This window comes from Microcebus murinus, chromosome 10 (assembly GCF_040939455.1).
Source record: "Microcebus murinus isolate Inina chromosome 10, M.murinus_Inina_mat1.0, whole genome shotgun sequence".
Lineage (NCBI taxonomy): Eukaryota > Metazoa > Chordata > Mammalia > Primates > Cheirogaleidae > Microcebus > Microcebus murinus.
Window position 1 is genome coordinate 6,624,673 of NC_134113.1, and position 23,567 is coordinate 6,648,239.

The window sequence follows — 23,567 nt, forward strand, 5'->3', positions numbered from 1 at the left end:
TGGCAGCAGAGCCAGCAGGGGGTGCACTGGGGGGGGGGCGGGAAGGAGGGGGTTGGCAGGGCCGGGGAGGGAGGGGGCTGGGGGCTGGGTGAGCTTGCAGCCCAGAGGGTGTGGGATCAGGATCGTGGGGGAGGTAGCGATTTAAGAGAAGTCAGGATAAAAGCGAGCTGGCGAGTCATCATGGGAAGGAGTTAGTGTGTTGACAGCCAGAAGCATTTATATTTTAAAAGGAGGCTGAGGCGGGAGGGGCATGAATCCCACAGAATGAATCACTAATGCCGGGGAAGGCTTTCGGCAGCCGAGGGAGACTGTTTGGAACTCTATAGTATTTCTGTCCTCGTTCTAGAATGCAAATATGATCATGTCACTTCCCAGTTTAAAATCGCGCAGAGGGCCAGGTGTGCGGCTCACACCTGTAACCGCAGCATTTGGGGAGGGTGACTTGAGCCCAGGAGTTCAAGACTGCAGTGAGCTATGATCACGCCATTGCACTCCAGCCTGGGCGACAGAGCGAGACCCTGTCCCTAAAACAATAATAACAATAATAAATAAAAGGCCACAGAGGCTCCACCAGGTTTCAGAATAGCATCCAGCCCCCACGCCCACCTCCAGGGCATCCCCTGGTGCCCCTCCCAGACACAAACCCTCTCAACTCCCCCATGGTTCTTGAGTCCCTCCGACTCAGTGCCGTTTCAAGACTTCCAAAGTTCCCCCAGGAACTTTCTTGTGCTTAAAACCCCTCTCCAGGGCTCTCCCCGCACCTGTCTGCGTCCTGCTCTTCCTTCCAGGTTCAGCTTGGGACAGAGACGGGAGGGAAAGGTGCCAAAATGCTCGTGGCTGCGGTGTCGGTGGCAGACCTGCCGTCGAGTTCGGCTGTGACTTACAGAATTTCCTCAGTCCGCAGCCTTCACTTCTATGATGGGAGGTGTGGGGGGAACATGAAGGATTATAATTTAAAGAACAAACGACGACCCAGCCGAGGTGGCCTCCCCAGGAAGCCTCTACCCCTTCCAGGCTGGGCTGGGCCCTTCCTCCGGGCTCCTGCAGCCCCGGGGTCTGCCCTCACCCCGCGTTTCCAGCCCAGCCCAGCCTCCCTGGCAGGACTTTGCGGGGGAGGGGGTGGGGGGTGGGGGGGGGTGGGCTCCACTGCACCCACCCCCGTTCAGAGATGAGAGGCAGAACCCCCCCCACCCTCTCGCCCCACCCCCCATCCTGATGCCCCTCTTCGAGGGTGGAGGAAGGAGCAGCTCCCCTGCGGCCCTGGGCCACACTCCCAGACCAGCCCCACCGTTGGAGCAGTGTGCGCTTGGCCGTGTCCCCGCATGGCCTCTGCGCAGCCTGGGTCTGGGGTCTGGCAGTGTGAGCACGGGCCGGGGACAGGCTGTGGAAGTGCTCCAAGGCAAGCCACATCTGTATGCATCTGTGCAGCCCGGAGGTGCTGATGGACGTGACGCCAGTCCGATGGGCTGTTTGGAGGGCGCCGGTGCTAAGCGCCGAAACACTTTCTGTTCAAAGTCTGCCTTTCTGCACCTGCCGCCGCCGCGCGCCCCTCCCTCACCAGCCACCTGGCTGCACGCCGCCGCATTTGATGCCTGTGTCCCGGTCGCCTGTGGCGTCCTGGGATTCAGCTCCGGTGAATGGCCGGGGTCTGTGATGAGACCAACAGCCCCGGGTCCGTCTCCCCAGCAGCCTTTCAGATGGGCCTTGAGAAAAAGGCCCAGCTCTGAGAGACGCCGGGATTAAATTGGAGGGCAAACTCCAGGCCTGAAATACAGACCGTGGGAACTGCTTTCTTCCGTGGCTGGAGAATCAAAGTGTTTTCCTTTAAAATCGACCTCGGTGGGAAGGGATGCCTTTGATCAGCACGTCGGGGCCTCACGCCCTCAGCTGACAGCGCGGATGCCGCAGACAGGACTGAGTTCCAGGCGTGGGGGCAGCGGGCCGGGCCCTGGCCTGGAGGTGGTGGATGACGGGGGCCTCGAGGAGGCCGGGGAAGGACAGGGGAGACACGGGGTGGGGGCACCTCTGGGTGGGAGTGTTTTCAGTAAGGGCACACCACGCTTGTTCCGCACGGGCATGCTTTTCCCGAGAGAGAGTTCACTGCTGCGGCAAGAGAGGGACGCTGGGTTGGCCTGGTCACGGGGCCAGTCTGTAAAGGGCTCGTGGCGTCACTTATATCTGTTTTTGGAGCCACAGGCTCTGTGTGGGCTGAGATGGCAGTCACAGTCCCCTGAACGCTGCAGGGGTTCCTGAGTGCCGCCATCCCCAGACCCCTACGTGTTGCTGGCCCTGTCTGCCTACTACATGGCCCAAATTTAAAGAAATGGCTTCTGAGATTGTTTACACTCCCTTTAAAAGAGTGTATTTCTTTCCTTTGAGAAGCTTCTCCTTCGCTTGCTTTGCGGTTCTAAGTGGTAGCACAGAGCAGTGGCAAGGAGTGCGGGTGACAGCCTCGTCACTTACTAGCTGTACCATCCGGGCAAACCTCCTTCTTTCTCCGAGCCTCAGTTTTGTCATCTGGAAGAGGGGACCATGCCCAGGGGCCCTTAGCTCTTCTCATCATGTGGCTTCACAGTGGGTGCCGGGGAGTCTGTGCTGTGAGGGGGTGAGGGGTGGGGGGGCACCAGGCACCCAGGGGCGGCTCAGGGAGGAAGTGAGCAGGACGGAGTGTGGCCCCTAAGCCGGGAGGGGGAGTGACAGGAGCAGCAGGGGCACAGGAGCGTGGGCCGGGGCGGCTGAGCCCGGCTAGGCAGGGCCTGGGAGGAAGGGCTGGATCCTCTGGGCCAGGGACTTTCAGTGTTTTTAACAGTGGCCCCAAGTTAAGAGAGGCATGCTTTAGCATGACCCTGTCTGCACCCGACTGCATGAATGTAACTGAAACCAGAAGGTCACAAATAGTGCCCTTACCACGCGTGAAATGCTCCGTGTTCTGTGTTTTAATTGCTTGTCTTAACCCTGTAAATTGATTCCAGTCTCCTTCCTGGGCTTCCTCCTGCAGGGAGCCGCTGCCAGCTCAGGCGGGCAGGAGCAGGATGAGTGATGGGAGCTGCTGGGCTGGGAGGGGGGCATCTGATCCTGAACGCTGGTGACCGGAGGGCAGCTGCTGGGCTGGGCACTGGCACACCCGGGGTCAGGTTCCCTGCCTGCCAATCGCTGCCCCCAGGGACTCAGCAGGGGTCCCAGGCCAGGGGGGGGAGGGCACCAACTCCACCCAGCTCTCAAACCCCAAGTTCAGGCGGCCACAGATGCATAAGAAGAACCGGAAAAGGAAGGACTCAGGCGCCAGCGGGTGGTAAATTGTTTCCCAACACGGTGGGTGGCGAACGCACAGAGGTGGTGGCACGGGCAGGCGGGAGACACAGCCCAGGGCTGTGGGAGCTGCCTCTTCCCACCCAGAGCCCGGCATACGCCACACCCAGGCAGGGGAGCCTCTAGGGCCAGGCCCCTGGGGTCCTGTCACGCCTGGACCACCACCACCAGGGCATGTGTGCCCTGCGCTTAAGCAGGCAGAAGGGCAGGGCTGGCCTTTGCTTTGCAGACTGGAGAGGACTCCAGGACGTCCCTGCCTCCTCCCTGTCCCCTAGGGCAAGGCAGCCTGGCCCCGTGGCAAACATGCTGAATTTCTGGTCCCGTTTAGTCCCACTACAACCCCGTAAGGTTGGCATTGTTCCTGTCCCTGTGTTGCAGGGGAGATACCAAGGTTCAGAGAAGTAAAGGCACCAGCCCAAGGTTGCACAGCCTTTAAGAGGCAGAGCCAGGATCCGAATCCAGGCCTGTTGCCTCCAGACCTGGGCTTTTCCCCACTGGCCCCCTGAAAACACCATCTCCTGCAAAGTTGGGTGGCCAGGCTTGGCAGGGGTAGTCTGTGCCGCCCAGTTGGGGACATCTGCTCTGGTGGTCATGTGGGGGTAGGGAGTGGCAGGGGAGGGTTAGAGACTACATAAGGAACAGCCAAGCCCTTGGGTGGGTGTGGCCCTCCCAGACACCCCAGCCTTCCTCCCTCTAGGCAGCTGCATGGGCCAATCTAGGTGGTGCCCAGCCAGCTCCCCGGCCTGGCTCACATTGTCTCGTGGGGGACACACTGCCTTTGCAAAGCAAGGGACAAAGCGTGATGCAGCCACAGCCGTCACCAGGTGTGAGGCAGCAGCCAGAGTGCCCTCACTCAGGACACACCCCGCGTTCTGGGAGGGTCCCGCTGCAGCCCCCCTAAGCCTGGGGTGAGGCGGGGACACCCCCAGGGCAGGCCCCTGCAGTTCTCCCCAGCCCCTCTTCACCCACCCTCTCTGCCCGCTGTGGCCTGCGTGTGATCTTGGAGCCACCCAGCCACTTGTCAGCCATCTGACTGTGAAAATCTGTGGCGTCCGGCAGGGTCTGACAAACCTGTTTTTAGTGTCTGATGGCTACTGTGCCTGGTGTCACCACAAACGCCCCGCCATATCTGATGGCCGCTTCTCAGCCCGGGTGCTGGCTGTTCTTCCTCAGCACAGTCAGACTAACGTGGGTTCAAACCCTGCCGCACTACTCATGTCTTCTGTGGCCTTGGGCCTCTAAGACCCTCTGTTTCTTGGTCTGCAGAATGGGTTGCAATAGTTGTCTTTTAGGATTGTTGTGGTATTTAATTGACCTAGGACCTGTCACACCCAGCCAGGGCACATTTCTGTGCCCTTTCCTTCCCTTGTCTGTGTGCTCCTGCTTCCAGGTCACCAACATGCCACCCTCTGCCCAGAGGGACCCAGTGGCTCCCAGCGCCAGCCCTACCCCAGGCTCCCTCTGCTCCACACCACCCTTCCCTGTTAGACTGGGGGTGCTGCCAGGGTACCTAACTGGAACCCTTTAAGTGTTTGTGGGAGGCAAAACAAATGGTGGGTGGAAAGAATTCGAGGACTTGGAAATGACTATGTACCTGTCTACACCGGCTGGGGGCAGCACCCCACAGCCTGGCCCCCAGGAGGGGCCTCCTGGCGGCACATGTCCAGGATAGGGGGTGGGAGCCAGGCAGCTGCTGTGGCCCACGCCAGGGTGCCGACAGCCCAGTGGCAGCTCAGGACCGGGGAGGCGATTAGCTCCACTGCCAGGCCAGGACCCAAGCACTCGGTGCAACCGCAGACCTTTCCTCCTGGGTTTCTGGCCTGCTGTCTCCAGATCGCTGTCGCCATTGATTGAGCTGGTCAGAGATGCTTCCTGTCTTCACCGTTTGGCGACAACAGAGGTCTGAGGTTCTCGCTCCAAAGCCTCTCCTGGCCGGGGCAGGCCTGAGCTGGGGCCACGCATTTTCATGACACTGACCCGCTCACCTTAAAATAACAAATCCCAGAAGGCTGTAGAACAATAGATGTTCTATTTTCATAGATTTCCCCAGAATCGTAAAGATCAGCTTAACTGCAGTAGCAACTTCCATCATCCTCTGAAAGGACACCTCGAATGGGGAGAATTCTTTAAGACAGTTGGACAAATGTCTTCCCGGCACGACAAAGAGGAAGGTGGCTTTTTTGTACTGACAGTGTGTCCATCCTCCTAGAGACACCATGAGGAGGAGCAGGGGGCCCCGGGGAGGGGGAGTGCCCTTGGCGTGGCCACCATCCGCCTGGTTTCAGTCAGGTGCCAACCCTGTCCCCCACGAGAAAACACCAGCCGGTGCATTGCCCCAACTGCCCAGGGATGCTGCGAGAACGAAACAGGAGGATGCAGATAAAAGTTGGCCGATGGCTCCCACGCCGAGTCTGGGCAACCAGGCAGGAGTTGGCCAGGTGAGGAGACGGAGGCTGAGGTCAGGGGGCCGCAGGGCAGGTGCACAGAGTGTGTGCAGGGTGGGGTCCCCGGTGCAGCCAGCAGTGTTCTCAGTCATTTGCAGTTGATGCCACCCCTCTTGCCTCTTGTCCTTCTGGCCCATGGACCTTGGGGTACCATGCAACACCCGTACCTTGGCACCCCTCCCCTGCCCCTGCCACTTCCTTCTCAGATAAACCTCTGCCCTGAATCAACGCTGCTTGTTTTATGACAAAACTGATATATTGTGATTGTTAATGACAATCCTGAGATAGAGTCCAGAGCCACGAAGTACGGTGTAAAATCCTCTCCCACTCTGCCCGCCAGAGGGGAGCCGTGGGACGGGGGGGCCTGGCGCCAGCTCGGTGGATATTCCGCCGTTGTCATATCCATTATGACAAAGCCGACCCGCTGTGGCAGCCAGTCGATTCCCTGGGACTGTGAGTGCCTTTCGTGCTTGGAGGGAGGGGTGTCTGTTTCATGGCTTAACACCAAGTTCAGAACATCTGTGTGGCCGGGGCTTCAAGGGATTAACTGGCACGAAGAGCCACCTCTGTCCCTCCCTCTGCGTCTTCCAGAAGGCCTGGCCTCCCCTGGGGACCCCCTCCCCAGGGCTCGGGCTTGGAGCTGAGCTGAGGAGATGTGGGAAGAGACCAGCCTGGCCCCTCGCCAGCCGCTCGCCACAGGCGGGAGGCCCACGTCTGACTCTCCCAACAAAATAAATCTTGCGGCTCCCTCTGAGCGGCTCAAACGCCGATCTTCTCCCGATTAACAACCCGGCCTGCGTGTTCTTGGCTGCCTGCTGCCGACCTCAATTTAGAACTGTCTGCTGTTGGGCTGCTGGAGAAGGAAGGGTCCAGAGGGACAGGAATACTGAGGCCGGGGCTGCGTGCAGCTCAAGTCTGGGGGTGCGCCTGACCCGGGCCAGAATCTGAGAGCATCCCAGAAGCCTGCGGGGGGTGGTGAGGGGGTCAGAGGCCCAGCCAGGCAGGGCCGCTGCTGGGACACCAGGTTCAAACTGTTTTCCAAGAGCCTCTCGTTGGGGAGGGGAGGGAAGGGGGTCCGGCAGAACTGCTTTGTCATGGCCATTGAGCGTCCTGGTCACAGCAGATGGAGCACCCTGCAGTGTTAGAAAAACCGCTCTCAGGGATGGTGCCTGTTATACGATATAAAAGCTTGACAAATCCTCTCCCAGCTCAGATTCCGGGAAAGTTTTGTCCCTCCTGCTGCCTGCGCGCCTCCTCCTTTGGCACCAGAGAACCGTGGGCAGACCTGCCTCCCTCCCTGTCTACTCACTGCCGGGAAGCGCTTGCGTTTCTTTATTTTGCTTTCCTCCCTCCTTCTGTACTTCTCATTCTTCACCTGCTCTCCATCTTCCCAGACCTGTGCTTTGATCCAACGTGGCCGCTTGGCCTTTGGAAAGGAGAGGGCCTCGGAGGTGGGCTCCAGTGCCCCAGGGCGGGACAGGGCGGGAGCTCCGCCCCATACCTGCTGAGGGCTGGGAGCAAGGGGCTCCGCCTCCCTGACCTGAGACTCTTCCTCGGGGGTATAGTAATTAAGAGAGGCGGAGCAGTGTGTCAAGTGCCTGGCACAACATCTGTGCATGGTGAGTCCATGAGAAGTGGGAGCTGCCCCTGCACCCAGTGGGTGTACAGGAGGTGTGAGTTGCACCTGCACACAGTGGGTGTATAGGAAGTGTGAGTTGCACCTGCACCCAGTGGGTGTATAGGAGGTGTGAGTTGCACCTGCACACAGTGAGTGCACAGGAAGTCGGAGCTGCACCTGCACAGGTGAGCGCGGGGGAGGTGCAGGCCTTAGTCCTCACCTGCAAGCAGGTAGAACCGAGGCAGCCCCCAGTGACTTGTCACTCTCTCCCTCTGCTTCCCCTACAGGAGGACAGTCAGTGATCCACACTGGCCTCCCCATTGTGGTCTCCCTGGCCAACAAGGCTGTCTCCTTCAGCTGCATAATCACCTACCCGAACAAATTCAAAAACGTCACAGTCTGCTACTTTCACGAAGATCTCCAGGGCCGGATGAGCCCTGAGGAGAAGATAAGCTGCAGACCTGCCCCGAGCACAGGGAACCAGACCTCCACCTTGAAGTGCAAGGTCAACACCACGCTGCAGGACTCATCAGCCACTGGCATCTACTACTGCTCTGTCCACTGGCTCGGATCCACAGTGCGCAGCAATGGCATCTTCATCCTGGTCAGAGGTGAGGCTCCCTCTGTGGCTCTTCCCCGGGCAAAGGTTTCAACTGGCAGAGTTTGGGCACAGGATCTGAAGTGACGGGTGGCTTGCCTGGTCTTCCTGCTTCGGCAAAGCTGCAAGAGCACCCTCAGGGAGCCCCGGCCTTACAGGGGTGCCAAGGCTCCACCTTTACGTGGGAAGGGCAGAGGCTGGCATGTGATCTGCCCCTGGCCACGTCCGGCAGGTGACCCAAGAGAGGTCACTTGGCCCTTTGGTCTCAGTGTTTCATCGGCACAGTGCGGGGGGCGGGGGGTTGGGCTTCTGCAGAATTGGGCACGTGCACATATGTATTTGTGGGGGCCTCGTGTACGTGAGCACCCGGATTATGTACATCTTTCTAGGGACAGACTTTTAGTTTTCATCACACTTTCAAAGGTGTGGTGACCCCAAAAGTTAAGAACGGGCCCATCCTCAAAGCGGTGATTCTCTGACCTGCTCTGCGATTCCCACTGGAAGGGGCTGGGGCTTTGGAATCTGCAGATCTGAGTTTGAATCCCATCCTGCTGCTTGGCCCTGGTCCTCATGGCGATGCTCTGCCTTTCGATGCCTTTCATGAGGAGGGATGAGAGGGTGCGTGTAAGGGCTGGCGCCTGGCATTGGGAGGTGGTGGTGATGGCACTGACGTGCCCGGTGTGTGGCGGGCACTCCGTCAGTCTTTGCCAGGCAGATGGATGGATGGGGGTGGGTGAGGGAGGGAGGGAGGGCTGAGGAGGAGCACTGTGCCCTCACCTACCGGGGGTGGCCCTCTGTCAGTCCCAGCACAAACCCTCCCACCTGCCCGTACCGCCATGACACAGAGGGAAAAGAAGAGGCCCCAAGAGGTGAAATGACTCGTCCAGGGTCCCTCAAGGAGGCCAGTTCACTGAGGCAGGGACAGCAAAGAGCAAGCGGTGTGGTCCATGCCCACAGTGAGAATCAAGGCAGTAACACAAAAAGGCGGCTTCTGCTCTGGGAGGCCGAGGCAGGCGGATTGCTCGAGGTCAGGAGTTCGAAACCAGCCTGAGCAAGACCCCGTCTCTACTATAAATAGAAAGAAATTAATTGGCCAACTAATATACATATAGAAAAAAATTAGCCGGGCATGGTGGCGCATGCCTTTAGTCCCAGCTACTCGGGAGGCTAAGGCAGGAGGATTGCTTGAGCCCAGGAGATTGAGGTTGCTGTGAGCTAGGCTGATGCTACGGCACTCACTCTAGCCCGGGCAACAAAGCGAGACTCTGTCTCAAAAAAAAAAAAAAAAAAAAAAAAGGCGGCTTCTGGGCATCTACCCGAAAGATCCAATGACACTCTACAAAAAAGACACCTGCACTCGAATGTTTATAGCAGCACAATTCATAATCGCAAGGCTGTGGAAACAGCCCAAGTGCCCATCAATCCAAGAATGGATTAATAAAATGTGGTATATGTATACCATGGAGTACTATTCAGCTCTAAGAAACAATGGTGATATAGCACATCTTATATTTTCCTGGTTAGAGCTAGAACCCATACTATTAAGTGAAGTTTCCCAAGAATGGAAAAACAAGCACTACATATACTCACCAGCAAATTGGTATTAACTGAGCAGCACCTAAGTGGTCATATAGACTACAGTAATAGGGTATTGGGCAGGTGGGAGGGGGGAGGGGGGCGGGTATATACCTATATAATGAGTGAGATGTGCACCATCTGGGGGATGGTCATGCTGGAGACTCAGACTTGTGGTGGGGGGGAAGTGGGCATTTATTGAAACCTTAAAATCTTTACCCCCATAATATGCTGAAAAAAAATTTAAAAAAAGGCGGCTTCGCAGAGCGGGTGGCCAGCGAGGACTGCGCCGAGCTCTGGGGGCCTCCTGGGGAGTGTTGCAGATGGCCCTGGCGGAGGAGAACACAGGGCTTTGGGCGTCTGGGGTTGGTGGAGCAGGGTGAACCCCGCTTCTCCCAGTGACTCCCTCCTCTGCTCGCTGCCCCTTCTCCTAGACTCGGGGTACCAAGAGCCCCCCTACGGCGCCCAGAAGGCCCTGCTCTTTGGCTTCACCAGCCTCCTGACCGTCCTCAGCGTCCTGGGCACGGCTCTGCTGCTCTGGAGAAAGGTACGGGCGAACGCACACAGCACGGCGCCGTCCCCGCACGCACAGCTCGGGAAGCCCCGGGGCAGAGGGGCTGCCCGCAGGTGTCCCCATGACCCCTCATGCCAGCAGCCGAGAGCACACCTACACTCCCAGCGCTCTGGGGGCCGACGTGGGAGGAGAGCTTGAGGCTGGGAGTTTGGGACCAGCCTGGGCAAGAAAAGACAAGAAAATTAGCCAGGCGTGGAGGTGCGCACCTGCGTCCCAGCTACTCTGGAGAGACTCTCCCTGCCTCTTAAATAAAAGGAACGGGTCGAGGAGGGTCTCCCCACACAGCGCCCAGAAGGAAGGAGGCAGGAGGCTGCACGTCATGTCCAGCAGGGAACAGCAGGCTCCGGGTGTTCCAGCAGCTGCGGGCCGTGTGGCTGGCGAGTGGCCCGCGCTCACAGAGGGGACAGAGGGAGGGAGATGAGGCCGGTGAGGGTGCTGGAAGGACTTTAGCTCTTCCTATAAGTGAGGAGAGCGAGGGGGACAGGATGTGACTTGGTTTCCAGGGAGGCGCGGGGCCTGGGAGCGGGTGGGTGGGGCCGAGGCTGAAGGTGGTGCGAAGGGAGAAGGGACGCTGAGGGGCGGCGCGCTGCGCAGTCTGCGGAGCTGGCTGTTTGTGGCTTTGCTCTGCTGCGTCCGGGAGGGCCTGCCGGCGGCTGCCCTGCGGGCTGTGGCCTGGAAGGGTGGGCAAGGAAGCCACAGGGTCTTAGCCACACAGCCGCACTTGGCAGGCCTGGGATTTGAACCAGCCTCGGTTTCCCGTCCGTGTCTTAAGGCTGGAGACGTAATCGCTCTTCCAGAGAAGGCTCCGGGTGCTAGAGCTGGGCCCCTTTTCACCCCAAGAGCCTCGGGAGGCTGCGTTTTCTGCCTTCCTCGAGCTGGTGCCTGGGAAGCCGGGTCCTCCCGGTGCCCGGGAAGCGGGCTCCTCTCCTGGCCCAGACCGCGCCCTCGGGACGCAGCAGGAGCCCCTGTGACCCTGGCCTGACTCGCCCTGCTGATGAGCTGTAAAGGCAGCCCACAGGTGCTGGGCACCACTGTGCAGTCCTGGGAGGGCCTTGTCCCCTTGGCAGGTCCTTGTCCCCACCTCTGGCCCAGCCACAGGGACGAGCTAAGCAGCAGGGAAGACCCAACAAGGGCAGGGAAATGCTTCCCTCAGCCTCCAGGACTCCAGAGTTAGGACGGAGACCACCGGCTGCTGGGCCACCTCCTCCCTCAACCAGCACGGCTGTGCCCCTGCCAGGTGCCAAGTGCCACCTCTCTCCCTGCTGCACCCCCACTCCTGCCCTCAATACACTCCCTCCCTCCCTCTCCCTGCTTTTCCCAGGACGATGGCAAGTAGGATAGCTCTTGATTTGTTCACAACTCAGCGAACGTCTACCGAGCAGCCACCAGGTGCTGGAAACGGGGCCAGGCCTAGAGCTTGGGCAGGGACACAGAAACCAGGTCCAGTGGCCCTCCTCAGAGAGGCCCTCCCCGGCCCCCTGGCTATCTCCTCTGCCACCTTCCCTGCCTCCACCCCTATCACTCACAGGTCCCCTGGCTCCACTCCATTCCCCACCGAGGCCAGCTCTGTGCGCCAGCTGCACCCTGGCCCCACCGGCGTTTGCTGAGGGGCTGCGGCTTGCAGGGCCCTTTCACGGTCTGCGTTAAATCCGTTCATCATTCCTTAAGCAGACACGAGCTGAGCACCCGCTATGTGCCAGGCCCTGTACCGAAGGCTGGGGACACAGAGGGACACAGTGAAGCCTCCCAGTCTGGGGAGGACGCCGCAGTTAAACTCATGCCATGTTAAGAGAAAAGGAAGCGGCAGTGGGCGGGGGGCTTACGGACACAGACTCGGCCGTCGCCCCTAGTCCGGTCCTGTTGCTCCCCAGTGCCGCGAGCCTGGCGGGCTCAGCGCCTCTGTGCTGTCTCCTCAGCGGGGCTCAGGCAGCGGGCCGCGTCACGGGTTGTGGAAGGGGCAGAAGTGCCATTTGAGTCTGCGACACTTGGAGCACCAGGACAGGCAGCCCTCTCGAGAGGCAGTGATTGCCATGATTGCCACCACAGGAGCAGGTCCAGGCAGTCTGCCAGGACGTCTGACCTGTCCCTGCCCTCTGACGGCATCTGACACACGGCCCCTCCCCCACCGCGCACTCCCTCCCTCGGTTCGTTCCCCAGACCCTGCCCACGCCCCAGACCGTGGGCCACCGTGCCTAACACCCCACGTGGGGCCTGAGGGGGCTCTTCTCTCTCACCCCTACATCTGCCCCCTCAGCAAGTCCCGCCCCATCTGTCCAGGATCCAGCCCCGTCCCCCTGTCCCCGCCATCCCCAGGCTCATCCTTCACCCCCTGTCATCCTTCTCCCGGAGTAGGAGTAGCGAGTAGCGCCTCTGCTTCCACACCTGCCTCCCGCCCCTGCCGCCACACGCTGGCCTCGGCTTCACGCTGTCTCCCCCCATCAAAGCACAGCCCCCGCGGGGCAAGGACTTGGTGTCCCTGTGCCTGGGGGAGCCTGGCCCATAGTAAGTGTGGGAGGAATGAAGGAACAAATGCACGAGGGGACCTGGAAGATGAGCTGGAGGTGGCCAGGGCACCATTCTCGCTCCATTCTACAGAGGAGGAATCTGAGGCCCAACAGGCACCCTGGTGTGCAGGGGGTGTGTCCTGGCCCAGGCCTGGTGACTCCCCACCACTGCCTACTGGTGCGGAGTGGCTTGGGCACACAGAGCTGGGCATAGCGGGAGGAGCCACACTGGTTATTCATTTGAAAAATGCAAGTGAAAGGGCCAGTGTTGACTGCCTGGGACAGGGTGCTCAGATGGGCAGGGCTGGCTCCAAGGAGCAGGGCACCCCTGGCACCTGTAACAAAATGACACCTGTCTGAGTTTTCAGGGGAAAACTCTGCTCTATGGGACCCTTTGCCCCAGCCCAGGCCTCCTCAGCTGTCCCCTAAGGCTCCCACTCCCAGAGGTCTCCTTCCCCTGCCCCTGCCAGCCCCAACCTTCAGTCCCCTGCACCTGTGGCAGCCAAGGGAGCCTTATAAAATGCGAACCTGGCCACTTCCCTGACCTGGCGGCCACCACTGCCCTCGGAGCAGAGACACCGTGGCCTTTCGTGGTCCTGCCCGCGCCAGCCTCCCCGGCTCACCTCCTTCCCTTTCCATCTGACAGTGCTTGACACATTGCGCTCTCCTGCCCCCGAGCTGCTCCACGTGCTGTTCCCAATGCCTGGGACACTTTGTCAGAGTCAGAGAGCAAGAGATGCGCCGCAAGGCAGCCCTGAGACGTCCACTCCAGCTGCCTGCACACTTGAGGCTCCTTCCCAGGACCCTGCAGTGGCATTTACCCCCTGGTGACCTCACCAGTCTCACCGAGAGAGCCACGAGGCCAGGCCTGGGTGTCACTCACCACTGTGCCCAGGCCCGGCATGTAGTGGGTGGGCGAGAGTTGTCCACAGGGACCTGAAGCTCCTGGGGCCATGTTTTCTAGCCTGTGTAGCCCAGACCCAGAGAGCTGTCCTGTCCAAGGTCAGCCTTGCAGGACAGCCACTGCCCATGAGCTGCCCCCTCAGCTTGGCAGTGCTTGGGCCAGCCGGCTCAGTGAAGGGAGGCACCAGGACCCCGGCTGTCTCAACAAGAGGAGGCATTGAGGTACCCTGTGGGGGACCACAGCCTCTGCCCACGACCGTCAAGAAGCAGGTGGTGCAGGGGAGGCGGCACTGGCTCTGAGGATGGGGCATCTGGGCTTGATCAAGGGCAGCCACCTACTAGCTGGGGGCAATGCCACACCCACCTCCTGAGGTCTTCATGAAAATTAAATGAAAATAAGGACAAGTCCCAGGGGTCTCTGTAAACTGCGAAATGGTGCACAGGTGTCAGTCCCTTTAACTGTAGCTGTGAGACCTATTCATTCTAACAGAACAGAAGAGCGAAAACTCCAGCTCATGCCTGGTCAGTATCTTGGTGAAACACAGACCTGGGTTCAAATCCTGCCTCTGCTGCTTCCTGGCTGTGTGGCCTCAGCAAGTCACCCACCCTCTCTGAGCCCGAGCTGCCTCCTGTGCAGGGCAGAGACGTTGCACCAAGACCGGCCTGCAGGTCCGAGGAGGGCTGCGTGGGCTGAGGCAGGCCAGGTGCCTGCAGCCCGGCCTCGCCCCGGGCTCTGGGCCGTGCCTGTGCCGAGGCTGGGATGGCTCTGGCTTCTGCCTGAGAGTTAAGTGGCTCTCCAGAGCTAATCCCAGAGTAAATGGGCAGGGGACTGGCAGTCAGCCAGGGTTTTTAATTAGCTCCCGCCTCGAGATGCGGCTGCCGTTGCTGCACGGTTGGCAGTGCGGTGGCTGTGACGGGGGGAGGTCCGGGCCACCCCCTGCCTCGGTAGGAGCTGCCCGCACGGCCCAGCAGGCCCGTCCAGCCTCCACAGCCACCGCTAGCAGCGCCAGCGTGCGCTTGCCAGAGCCCAGCTCTGAGCCCCGCGCCTCCTACTAAAGCCCTCAGAGGTTACACACACCCCGCCCCCGTCCACACTCTCCGTGGCCACGCTGACCGTCTCTAAGTGCCTCAGGATCTCCCGGCCTTGGCACAGGCTGTCCCCTCTGCCTGGAACTGCCCCCTCCCTGTCTTGCCAAGTGAACGGCTCGGCTGTCGGATTCCACCTGCAACAGCCCCTACCCAGCGGGCGCTGCTTTCCTCCTTGCGTGCCGCAGGCCAGGGCAGCGCGCACCACCTTTCCGTGTCATCGTGCGTCTCTCCCCTGGACCCCGGACTCCAGGAGGGCAGGGGCAGTGTCAACCTCTCCACGCTGCCTGGCCAACGGGTGCTTGCCAAGTGTGTACCGGTTGACCGAGAGCCTCCTAAGTGCCACTGCAGTGCCAAGCATCTACCCCCTCATCCCCTCCTTGGATCCTTGCAACAATCTTGCCAAAGGGGGCTATTGCTGGAGAAATCGAGGCCAGAGCCAGGGAGGGCACAGGGGGACTGGACGCTGGGCCTGGCTGGTGCCTGCTCAGGACCCACCCTTAGGAGTTGGCTCCATCACTGGGTCCCTGCCACGCTGGCCCCAGGCCCTGCAGCTCCCGCCTGTCCTGAGCCAGGCGCTGTGTCCATGCACCCAGCCCGTGTGGGTCTTGTTCATTTCCTGTGTCTCCAGGTGCACGAGTGAGCGCCTCGATGTAGGTCTTGGAGACATTTGTCACATTTCCCAGGAGAGGGCGGGTGGAAGGTGCTGAGCGATGAGTTTCTGTGTGGCCTCCTGACAATCTGCCATGCTTTCCCCCGGTGGGGGCTGTAAGGGGAGGAAGACGGGGTCTGCTCTGCCCCACCCCTGACTTTTTTCTCCCTACAGAAACGGATGCAGATCCCAGGGAAGCAGCCCAGCAAGCAGTGCCCAGACCCTAGATCTGCTGGCTGCCCCAAGCAGCCCCCAGCGGAGTCTGTCTACACGGTGAGTCCCAGGGCCTGGTGCTGGGTCTGATGCTGTGGCTTGGTCTTGTACCAGCTGTGTGGCCTTTCTGAGCCTCAAGTTCCTCATCTGTAAACATGGGGGCAATAGTTCCATGTCTATGAATGTGAAAAGAGGTTACCTGTGCGGGGTCCCTGGAAGGTATACCAATGTTGGGGGCCACTCTGTTCCCCTCCTTGGCACAACACTTCACCTCTGGAACAAGAGATATCAAGGCCAGAAGACGGGGAGGAATTGCAAAAATTTCTTCATCTGACCACTGATGGTGACCAGCTCACCAACTTCCTCCTCTTTTTATTGCACAAACAACATCACAGCAACAACAACCAAAAATCACAAAAAGAGGAAAAGGTCAGGCGCTGTCCCACGCCCTCAACACATCGGTGATTTCGATTACTCATGTTCTTCCCACCACACACGAACATTGCTTTGTATCGTCCCAATGGCAGCCAGACACGGGCTGGGACCCTGCTTGTTCCACACCCTGTCGTGTCCCAAGCATTTTCCCCAGCATTCTCCATCATTATGCAAGGGGTGGCTGCCGTGCGTGGGGACGAGGGGGCCACCCCGGCCCGCCCAGCCCCGCAAGTGCACGGCCACTCTGCCCGATGCCTGGGGCCAAAGAGGGCGAGGAACACTCTTTTCCAGTTATGTTTCTTTTAGTTCTACAAGTAACATATGCTTACTGTAGAGAAAGTGACAAATGCCGCCCGTGTGGGCTGGGCTCTCAGTCCCAGGAGAGCCACCTGGGGAGTGTGACTCCCCACCCCTGGTGCACGCTCTCCGGCTGCCTCTGGCCCTACGACTCTGCCTGTGCCTGCTGCCGCTGTTCCTGTCCCCACCGCTGTGACTCACTCGTGAACTGAGGTCCTTCCTCCAAGGCCCCAAAACCCCACACAGAAGTTCAGGATGTGGCCATGTCTGCTGGCCATGGGGGCGGGGGCAGGGAGACAGAGGGAGTGTCACTGCAAGGCAGCTCCGACAGCTCCAAGTGGAACATGACAGTTCTCGAAGGGCCTTCAGCCCCTCCGCCCCAGGGAATTTCCACCAGCCGCTGCTTTGCATGCGGCTGCAGACTTCCCCATGCGCTGTTGCCCGCCCAGAGCCCAGCACTCCGCGTGGTGTTTTCTCTAGGAGGAAGTCTGGTGTCAGCTGCTAAATGAAAACATTTCTCTCTCTCCTCTTCTCTCCCTCTCTCTCTCCCTCTCTCTTTCTCCCTCTCTCTCTCCCCCCCTCCTCTCTTTCTTACTCTACACACACACACACACACACACACACACACACACACACACACACACACACGTGTGGGATATCTATAAAAGAAGAAAATAACCAGCATCCTAATTCCGTCTTCTTCCAGGATAAATACTAGTAACGTTGATTTCTATACTTTCCTGGCTTTTTTCTATAAATACACAGCAGGAGACCTGCACACACTCTCACTACATACTTTATAAAAACAACAAACTGGACTGGTGCAGCTGTGTTTTCCCTGACCAGCCCATGGCCATCCTTCCCCGTGAACGCACCGCCTTCTGTGAGGTCATGGTAATGGAACAGCTCTTTGGAACGGAGCTTCCTCCTCACCCGTGTCTGGAGTCCCCCGAGACTCAGGCCGACTTCTCTGGAGCGCAGTGGAGACTGAGCCGCCCGCAGGCTTGCAAGGCGGCTGGGAGAGGTTTGAGGACCAGAAAGGAGAGGTGACGGGAGGCCACAGGACTTTGCTTAGCCCCCGAGACAAGGGTCTACTGGCTGGGATTGGACCTGGGCAGGGAAGAATGACATTAACTACAATAGTGATGCTACCAGGAGCCACTTGTGGTGCACCTGCCATGTGCCGGGCACCGTGCTAGGACGTTACACCTGGATCCTCTTGATAAGGCTTTAGGGTACAGGTGTCCTCATTTTTATTTTATTTTCTAAATGTCTATTGCTGGTATGGAGAATATGGTTGATTTTTGTATGCTGGCTTTATATAGAGTGACCTTGCTGAATTCACTCATTAATTCTGATAGTTTCTCTGTTAATGCCTTTGGATTTTCTATGTACCCAGTCATGTCATCTATGAATAATGGAAGTTTCACTTCTTCCTTTCCAATGCTCACACCTTCTGGTTCTGTTTTTCCTGCTTTATCTCACTGCTGAAAACCTATACTGTGACGGGCAGCAGGAGCGGGGACAGCTGGCCTCCTTGTCTTGTTCCTAACCTCCAGGAAAGGTTTTGTATGTTCTTCCTTCTTTGGATGGACACTTGAATAGTTTCCTATCTTTCTTCCTTTCTAATTTATGCATTTAAGGCTATGAACTTCCCTTTAGGTATGGCTTTAGCTGCATCCCACCAGTTTTGATATGTCATATTTTCATTATCTTTCAGTTTGAAATCTCCATTGAGATTTCTTCCTTACCCCACTAGTTATTTAAATGAATGTGTTTTGCTTAATGTTTGATTATTTTCTGGTTATGTTCTGTTTTTTTTTTTTTTATTTCTAGCTAAATTCCAGTATAATCAGAAAATATATTCTGCATGATTTTAATCCTTTTAAATCTTTTGAGACTTGCCTTATGGCTCAGGTTATATTCTGTGTGCAATTGAAAAGAACTTGTGTGGTGCCTGTTTAAATGAGTGTTCTACATATCTCAATTAGGTTAAGTTTGTTGGTTGTGTTGTTTAAAATATTCCATATCCTTTTTGATACTTATTGATTTTTTGGTCTATTTTATCAGTTGTTAAGAGAAGTTAAAATCTAACCAGTATGATAATGTATTTGTCTATTTCTCCTTTTCATTATGTCAATTCTTGCTTTTTATTCATGTGGAAAAGTACTCACGGTCTATTATGGCATGAAAAAAAAACCTGCACTATTTCAATTTGTACTTAAAAACTTGACCTATTAAGAGCGTGGATTTGGGGTGGGTCAGACAGACTAGAGATCGAGCCTTGTTCTTTTGCTCACTGCTTCTGCTACTTCAACTTTCTTTCTGAGTCTCGGTTCCATAATCTGCAAACTAGGGTTAAGGAAACAATATTGCATTCACAGCTTACAAACTTGCTATGGTTTCTCCCATCTTAAATTCCTCACCTTGAGCCCACATCCGCCTCCAGCTACCTGCCCCTTCCCCGCAGCTACTTGTAAGGGAACTCCAGAATTGTCACACTCACCTCCAGTTTCTCTCCCTGTCCTTTCCGACCTTCTCTGTCAAGCTTGCAGTTCTCTCTCCACCAGGACTTTCCTTCCCAGGGTCATGTTGATGCCACATTGTTACACCCCATGGGCAGTTCTCTCTGTCCTCACCTCCCTTGAAGAATCAGCAGCATCTGACTCTGCTGAGCGCTCCCTCCTCCTTGACACACTGTCTTCACTCGCTTCCAACACGGTCCACTCTCCTGGCCCTCCTTGACTCCCGCCTCCCCAGTGCCCTCACTGGTTCCTCCTGGGGACCAGGGGAGCCCCGACCTCTGCACATTGGAGCAGGCGTTGGAGCCCGGGACCCCTTTTGCCTTATCTCCACTCCCCTCCCTGGGGGATCTCGTTCAGCCTCAAGGTCCCGAAGATCATCTGTATCCTGACCGATCCGAAATTTATATCTCTAGCCCAGACATGCGCACTGAACAGCAGAGTCAACTCTGCTCGCAGGTCAAAGCAGCACCACTCTCAAGCCAAATCCCGACTCTTTGCCCACCTGAGTGCCTCCTCTCAAGGACACCCTCCATCCTCCCAGCTGGTCGGACTGAAAACACTGGGGTCGTCCTTTCCTTCTCTCCTTCAATCACTGCCCATCTCTGATCCACCAGCGAGTCTCGCTTCAGAACGTGTCCGGAATCCGCCCCTCCTCACTGCCCGGTGCTAGCACTGCCGGGAGCCACTCCCGAGTCTCACCTGGAGTCCTGCAGGGGTCCCCAGGCAGCCGACCTGTTTCCATCCTTGTCCCATGGTCTCTGTGCCACCAGGTAGCACCCAGAGTGATCCTGTTAAACCATCAACAGATCGTGCCCTGTGCTTAGGGCCCTTGGAGAGCCCAGGTCCTCCAAGGAGCAGAAGGAAGATGGGATTAAGTGAGCAGCGATTTTATTAGAAACCCCGTGAGAGAAGGTGGGGGGCTGGGGAGCGCTAGGAGGGCAGTCCCACTGTGCGCAGGTCTGACCCTGCGGGAAGGAAGGCTGAGGGTCTGCACCGTGGACCAGCACACCGTGACGCAGGTCACATGTGAGGGGGCGTGGGGAGGGCCCGTGGCCTCCGTGCAAACTCGGAGATGGCTTTCAGAGCCCAGCAGCTGGCGATGCCCAGCCCTTGGTGGATTCTGATCCCTGGAGGTGGAGTCTGCGGAGCAATTCTCCTGACCACCACAGTCTTGCCCAGGTTCCCGTCTCGCTCAGGGTCAAAGCCAGCACCCTCATGTGCTCTGTCTGCCTAGGAGCACACCAGGCATGCCCATGCCGCAGGGCCTTTGACTGCAGCTCGCCCAGCCATCTGCTCACACGGGACCTTTCCAGTGTGGCCTTCCCTCACCTCCTTCTTAAACCTGCCGCCTCCCACCCCAAGCCCTGTCTTCCTTCTGTGTCTGTCCAGTGCCTCCAGCTGCCTTTTACTTCGGGGCTTATTGTCCGTGTCCAGCCCCCTCCCCACCCCACAGCAGCCCAGTGCATTCAGTAGGTGCCCCATGGCCAACTGCTGTGTAGATGGGCAGAAGACCGTTCTTGCCTTCCAGGATGTCTAGGGTTTCACAGGGCCCAGCGCAGGGCAGAGGGGACAGAAGGGGCTCCCTGTGGCAAATCCGGAGCGTCCGCATTGTGGTTTGCACCCTCCCTCTGGCAGCTCTGCTCCCACGCCGGCTGGCCTGGTGGGGGTCCTCACTCCCACCCTCCAGTCCCTCCCGCTCCTGCCCCTCGTCACAGCCCGAGGGGCTGTTCTAACACGAGACTCTGATGGGGTCAGAAGAGCCTTCGGAGGCTCCCCGCTGCCAGCGCCTCGGCCTGGAGCTGGGGTGCTCCTTCTCCACTGACAGCTCCTTTCTGAACAGCACCCCAGAGCTCACCATCACCCCAGCGTGCAGGACCCTCAGATCAGGTTCAGGCCCAGGGCAGCTGACGTGGGCTCTGGCCTCAGCCCCTGGAGAAGGCCGTGGCACTGACTTCCCACCTCTGCGGCTGACGACCTTTCAGGCCAGCACTGTTGGCCGAAGGGCAGCAAGAGGAAAAGGGCCTGGAGGGCCTGGGTCCCAGCCAAACAGCCCAGCCCAGCCCAGCCTGAACACAGCACAGCAGGGCCCGGCACAGCCCTACGGGCCACTTAGGAAGCCTGCGCAGTCTTCTCCCGGCGGGCACTCCTAGGGAGGCTGTCCCCATCATCACCATGGAGGGCCAGGAGGAGCTGGTTCAGAGGCTCCGAGGGTGTCCTGTTGACAAGGCTGCACACTGCATTTCACAGCCTGGTGATCGGGTCGCACCCTGAATACAAATGCAGCCCAGCAGGTCAGAACTTGTCAAAGACTTCACTCAGCAGCTGCTAATTGGTGGCCACCTCCGCGGCAGCCTGCTCTGCCTGCTGGACAGCAGCCCCTTGCCCGCCCGCCGAGTGGGTTAGAGGCTGCAGGGTCCCAGGGCAGAGTCCTCTTCTCTGGCCCTGAACCCCCTGCCTCTCTGGGCTCATGCGTGCCAGGCAGGCCATCTGAGCTGGGCAGGAAGGAGAGCGGACCACCGGTGGGACCCCAGACCTGCTTCCCTGCCAGGACGCCAGCAGAGAAGCTGTTTCCCTCTTCTCTCTCTGAAAAGGGACCAGAAACGTCCAGCTCAGAGGGGTCCAGCTTGGAAGGGCTGTCAGATGTGCCCCAACTTGGACGGGTGCAGGCCTGGGTGGACAGAGGGTGGGGGCCACAGGGCTGCCGAGGAGCCTCTCCCATCCCCGTGCCAGGCTGGGGCAGCTGATGCTCTGTGCATGTACGAAGACCGCACAGGCCAGAGCAGGCCTTGGAAGTTTCTTCCACCAGAAATGGGGCTTCTCCCGGGGGCGACCCTGCCCCCTTTCCTACTGAGAGGCAGGGTGGAAGCCCCTCTCCCAAGACCTACCCTGTTTCTGGCTCAGAGACCCCTTGAACTTGTCCCTAGGGCCACTCCATCATCCCCGTGGCTGATGCCCTTGAAGTGAGGGTCTCCCAAGTGCCAAATGGTTTATTACACGGATTTTCATGCCCGGCTGCCTCTTGGCACCTCCCTCCCTCCTCCAGTTCCACCTCCCCCCTCCCCTCCCACCTCCCGGCCCTCCTCCTGTCTCTGAGCACCACCTGTCTCTCCAGCCTGCCTCGGCAACCCCTGCTTGCCTGTTGCCAGGGAAACCGCCTCCTTGGCAACCAGCCGGCATCCATATGACACGTATGCTTGCACACGGGAAGGAAAGGCTTTGCTCTTGCTTAGGCTGTTGGTGGGCTGTGCTCCAGAGCCTGGTGGGTTCTGAGGGAGGGTCCAGGCTGTGACCACAGCAGGGGTGGGGGAGCAGACATCACACCTCCCTCGATGATCACTCAACAGTGGCTTATTAAGCCCTACTATTTGCCTATGTGCAGGGCCCTCCACGCACAATATCTCATTTAATCATGCATTAAGCCTGCAAGATAGATATGATGATTCCTGTTTTATAGATGGGGCAACTGAGACAGAAAGGGTTTTGTTTGTGTGTGTGTTTGTTTGTTTTTAAGGGGTTGCCTATTGCTGGCAGGAGTCAGAGCCAAATCTAGTCTTGTCTGACTTCAAAGCCTGGATTCTTCCTGCCACCTTCAGGTCTCTGGTCAGGCCCCTTGTAGCTGGGCCTAGAGTGAGTGTGGCCCGAGGACCACACCCAAGCGGGCGAGGAGCCCCTCACTACAGCCCATTTGGTGCCGCCTCCTTTGTGCCAAGCACAGCTGTAGGGCCAGGAACCCAGAGACAAGCCAGGCACGGTCTCTGTCCTCGAGGGGCTTCCAGTCTGGTGGGGGCTGGTGGGGAGCGGGCTCTGATCTGATCCCCAGCAGGGAGCCGTGGAGGCTGGGGTCTCGGCCAAGCACAACACCCCCTTGGCTGCCTTGGGAGGGGCGAGGGCAGCGCTGGGGCTGTGGTCTGAGAATGGGCGGTGGGAGCCTGGGACCTCCAAGGAGGAGCACTGGGGACTGATGGGAGCCCAGGTGGCCCTGGATGGGTAGCTGAGGGGGATGAAAGGACAGTGATGGCAGGTGGAGTGGGAGAGGGTGTGCTGAGAGCCAGGGCTGGGCTCCAGATTCCCCCAGCAGGGCACAGGCTTGTTGGGCGAAGAGTGTGACCTTAGCAGGTGCGTGGGTCATCCATGAGCACAGGCTGGGGTTGAGATCAGGGGAGACTGACAGGATGAGGGTGGGTGGGTAGGTGGGACCCTCACAGGGGCAGTGGCTTTGAACCAGGGGAATGAAGGCAGATGCAGGAGGGTGTCCTATTGGAGCAGTGGCCACAGGTATCATGCAGGCGCTGCTGACTGCCAGGCCCTGGAGGACCTAAGGACAGGCAGGGATGGCAGGACTATGCCTGGGTCCTTCTTGTTGGATAGGTGGCAGTCTGGATAGAGCCTACTGTGCGGAGCACAGGCTCTGCTGGAGTCCTCAAGGGAGGCGGCAGGAAGCAGAGAGGGATCAGCCCTGTACAGGCAGGGGTGGGGGAGGTGGCTGAGGAAGGGGATGCAGGCGAAAAGGTGTGGCCGTGCATGTGGCCTTCCAGTGGCGTGTGTGACAGGGTGGGAGGCTACCATGGGGCCTGGGGACTGCCCCTGGCCTACCTGCCTCTGACCCTGGCACCCTGTCTCCTGCAGGCCCTGCAGCACCAAGAGACCGAGGTCTACGCGTGCCTGGAGAGTGAGGATGGTAGCCCGCCCGCCGCCTGGAGCCCGCCCTCCCAGGTATGCAGGGGTTGGGGCTCCGAGCTCCGGGAAGGGGGACACCGATTCTGGCTTCTCATTCCATCTGACCCCCTCATCATCTGCAAAGTGGGGTTAGATAGGATATGGAAACCAGCCACCT

The 23,567-nt window shown here is 58.7% G+C and overlaps 1 protein-coding gene across 3 annotated transcripts in view; it reads left to right on the plus strand.

The window, feature by feature from the left end:
- NFAM1 (NFAT activating protein with ITAM motif 1) overlaps positions 1-23,567 on the plus strand; it is a 41,587-nt gene that overhangs the window by 6,226 nt on the left and 11,794 nt on the right. For all 3 annotated transcript variants that reach the window (XR_012921361.1, XR_012921362.1, XM_012741930.3), the window contains exons 2-5: positions 7,659-7,982; positions 9,979-10,091; positions 15,438-15,536; positions 23,360-23,446. Coding sequence is in view for 1 of the 3 variants with exons in the window: in XM_012741930.3 (XP_012597384.2) it covers positions 7,659-7,982; positions 9,979-10,091; positions 15,438-15,536; positions 23,360-23,446 (623 nt within the window). In the remaining 2 variants the exon portion in view is untranslated. The remainder of the gene's footprint in view (positions 1-7,658; positions 7,983-9,978; positions 10,092-15,437; positions 15,537-23,359; positions 23,447-23,567) is intronic.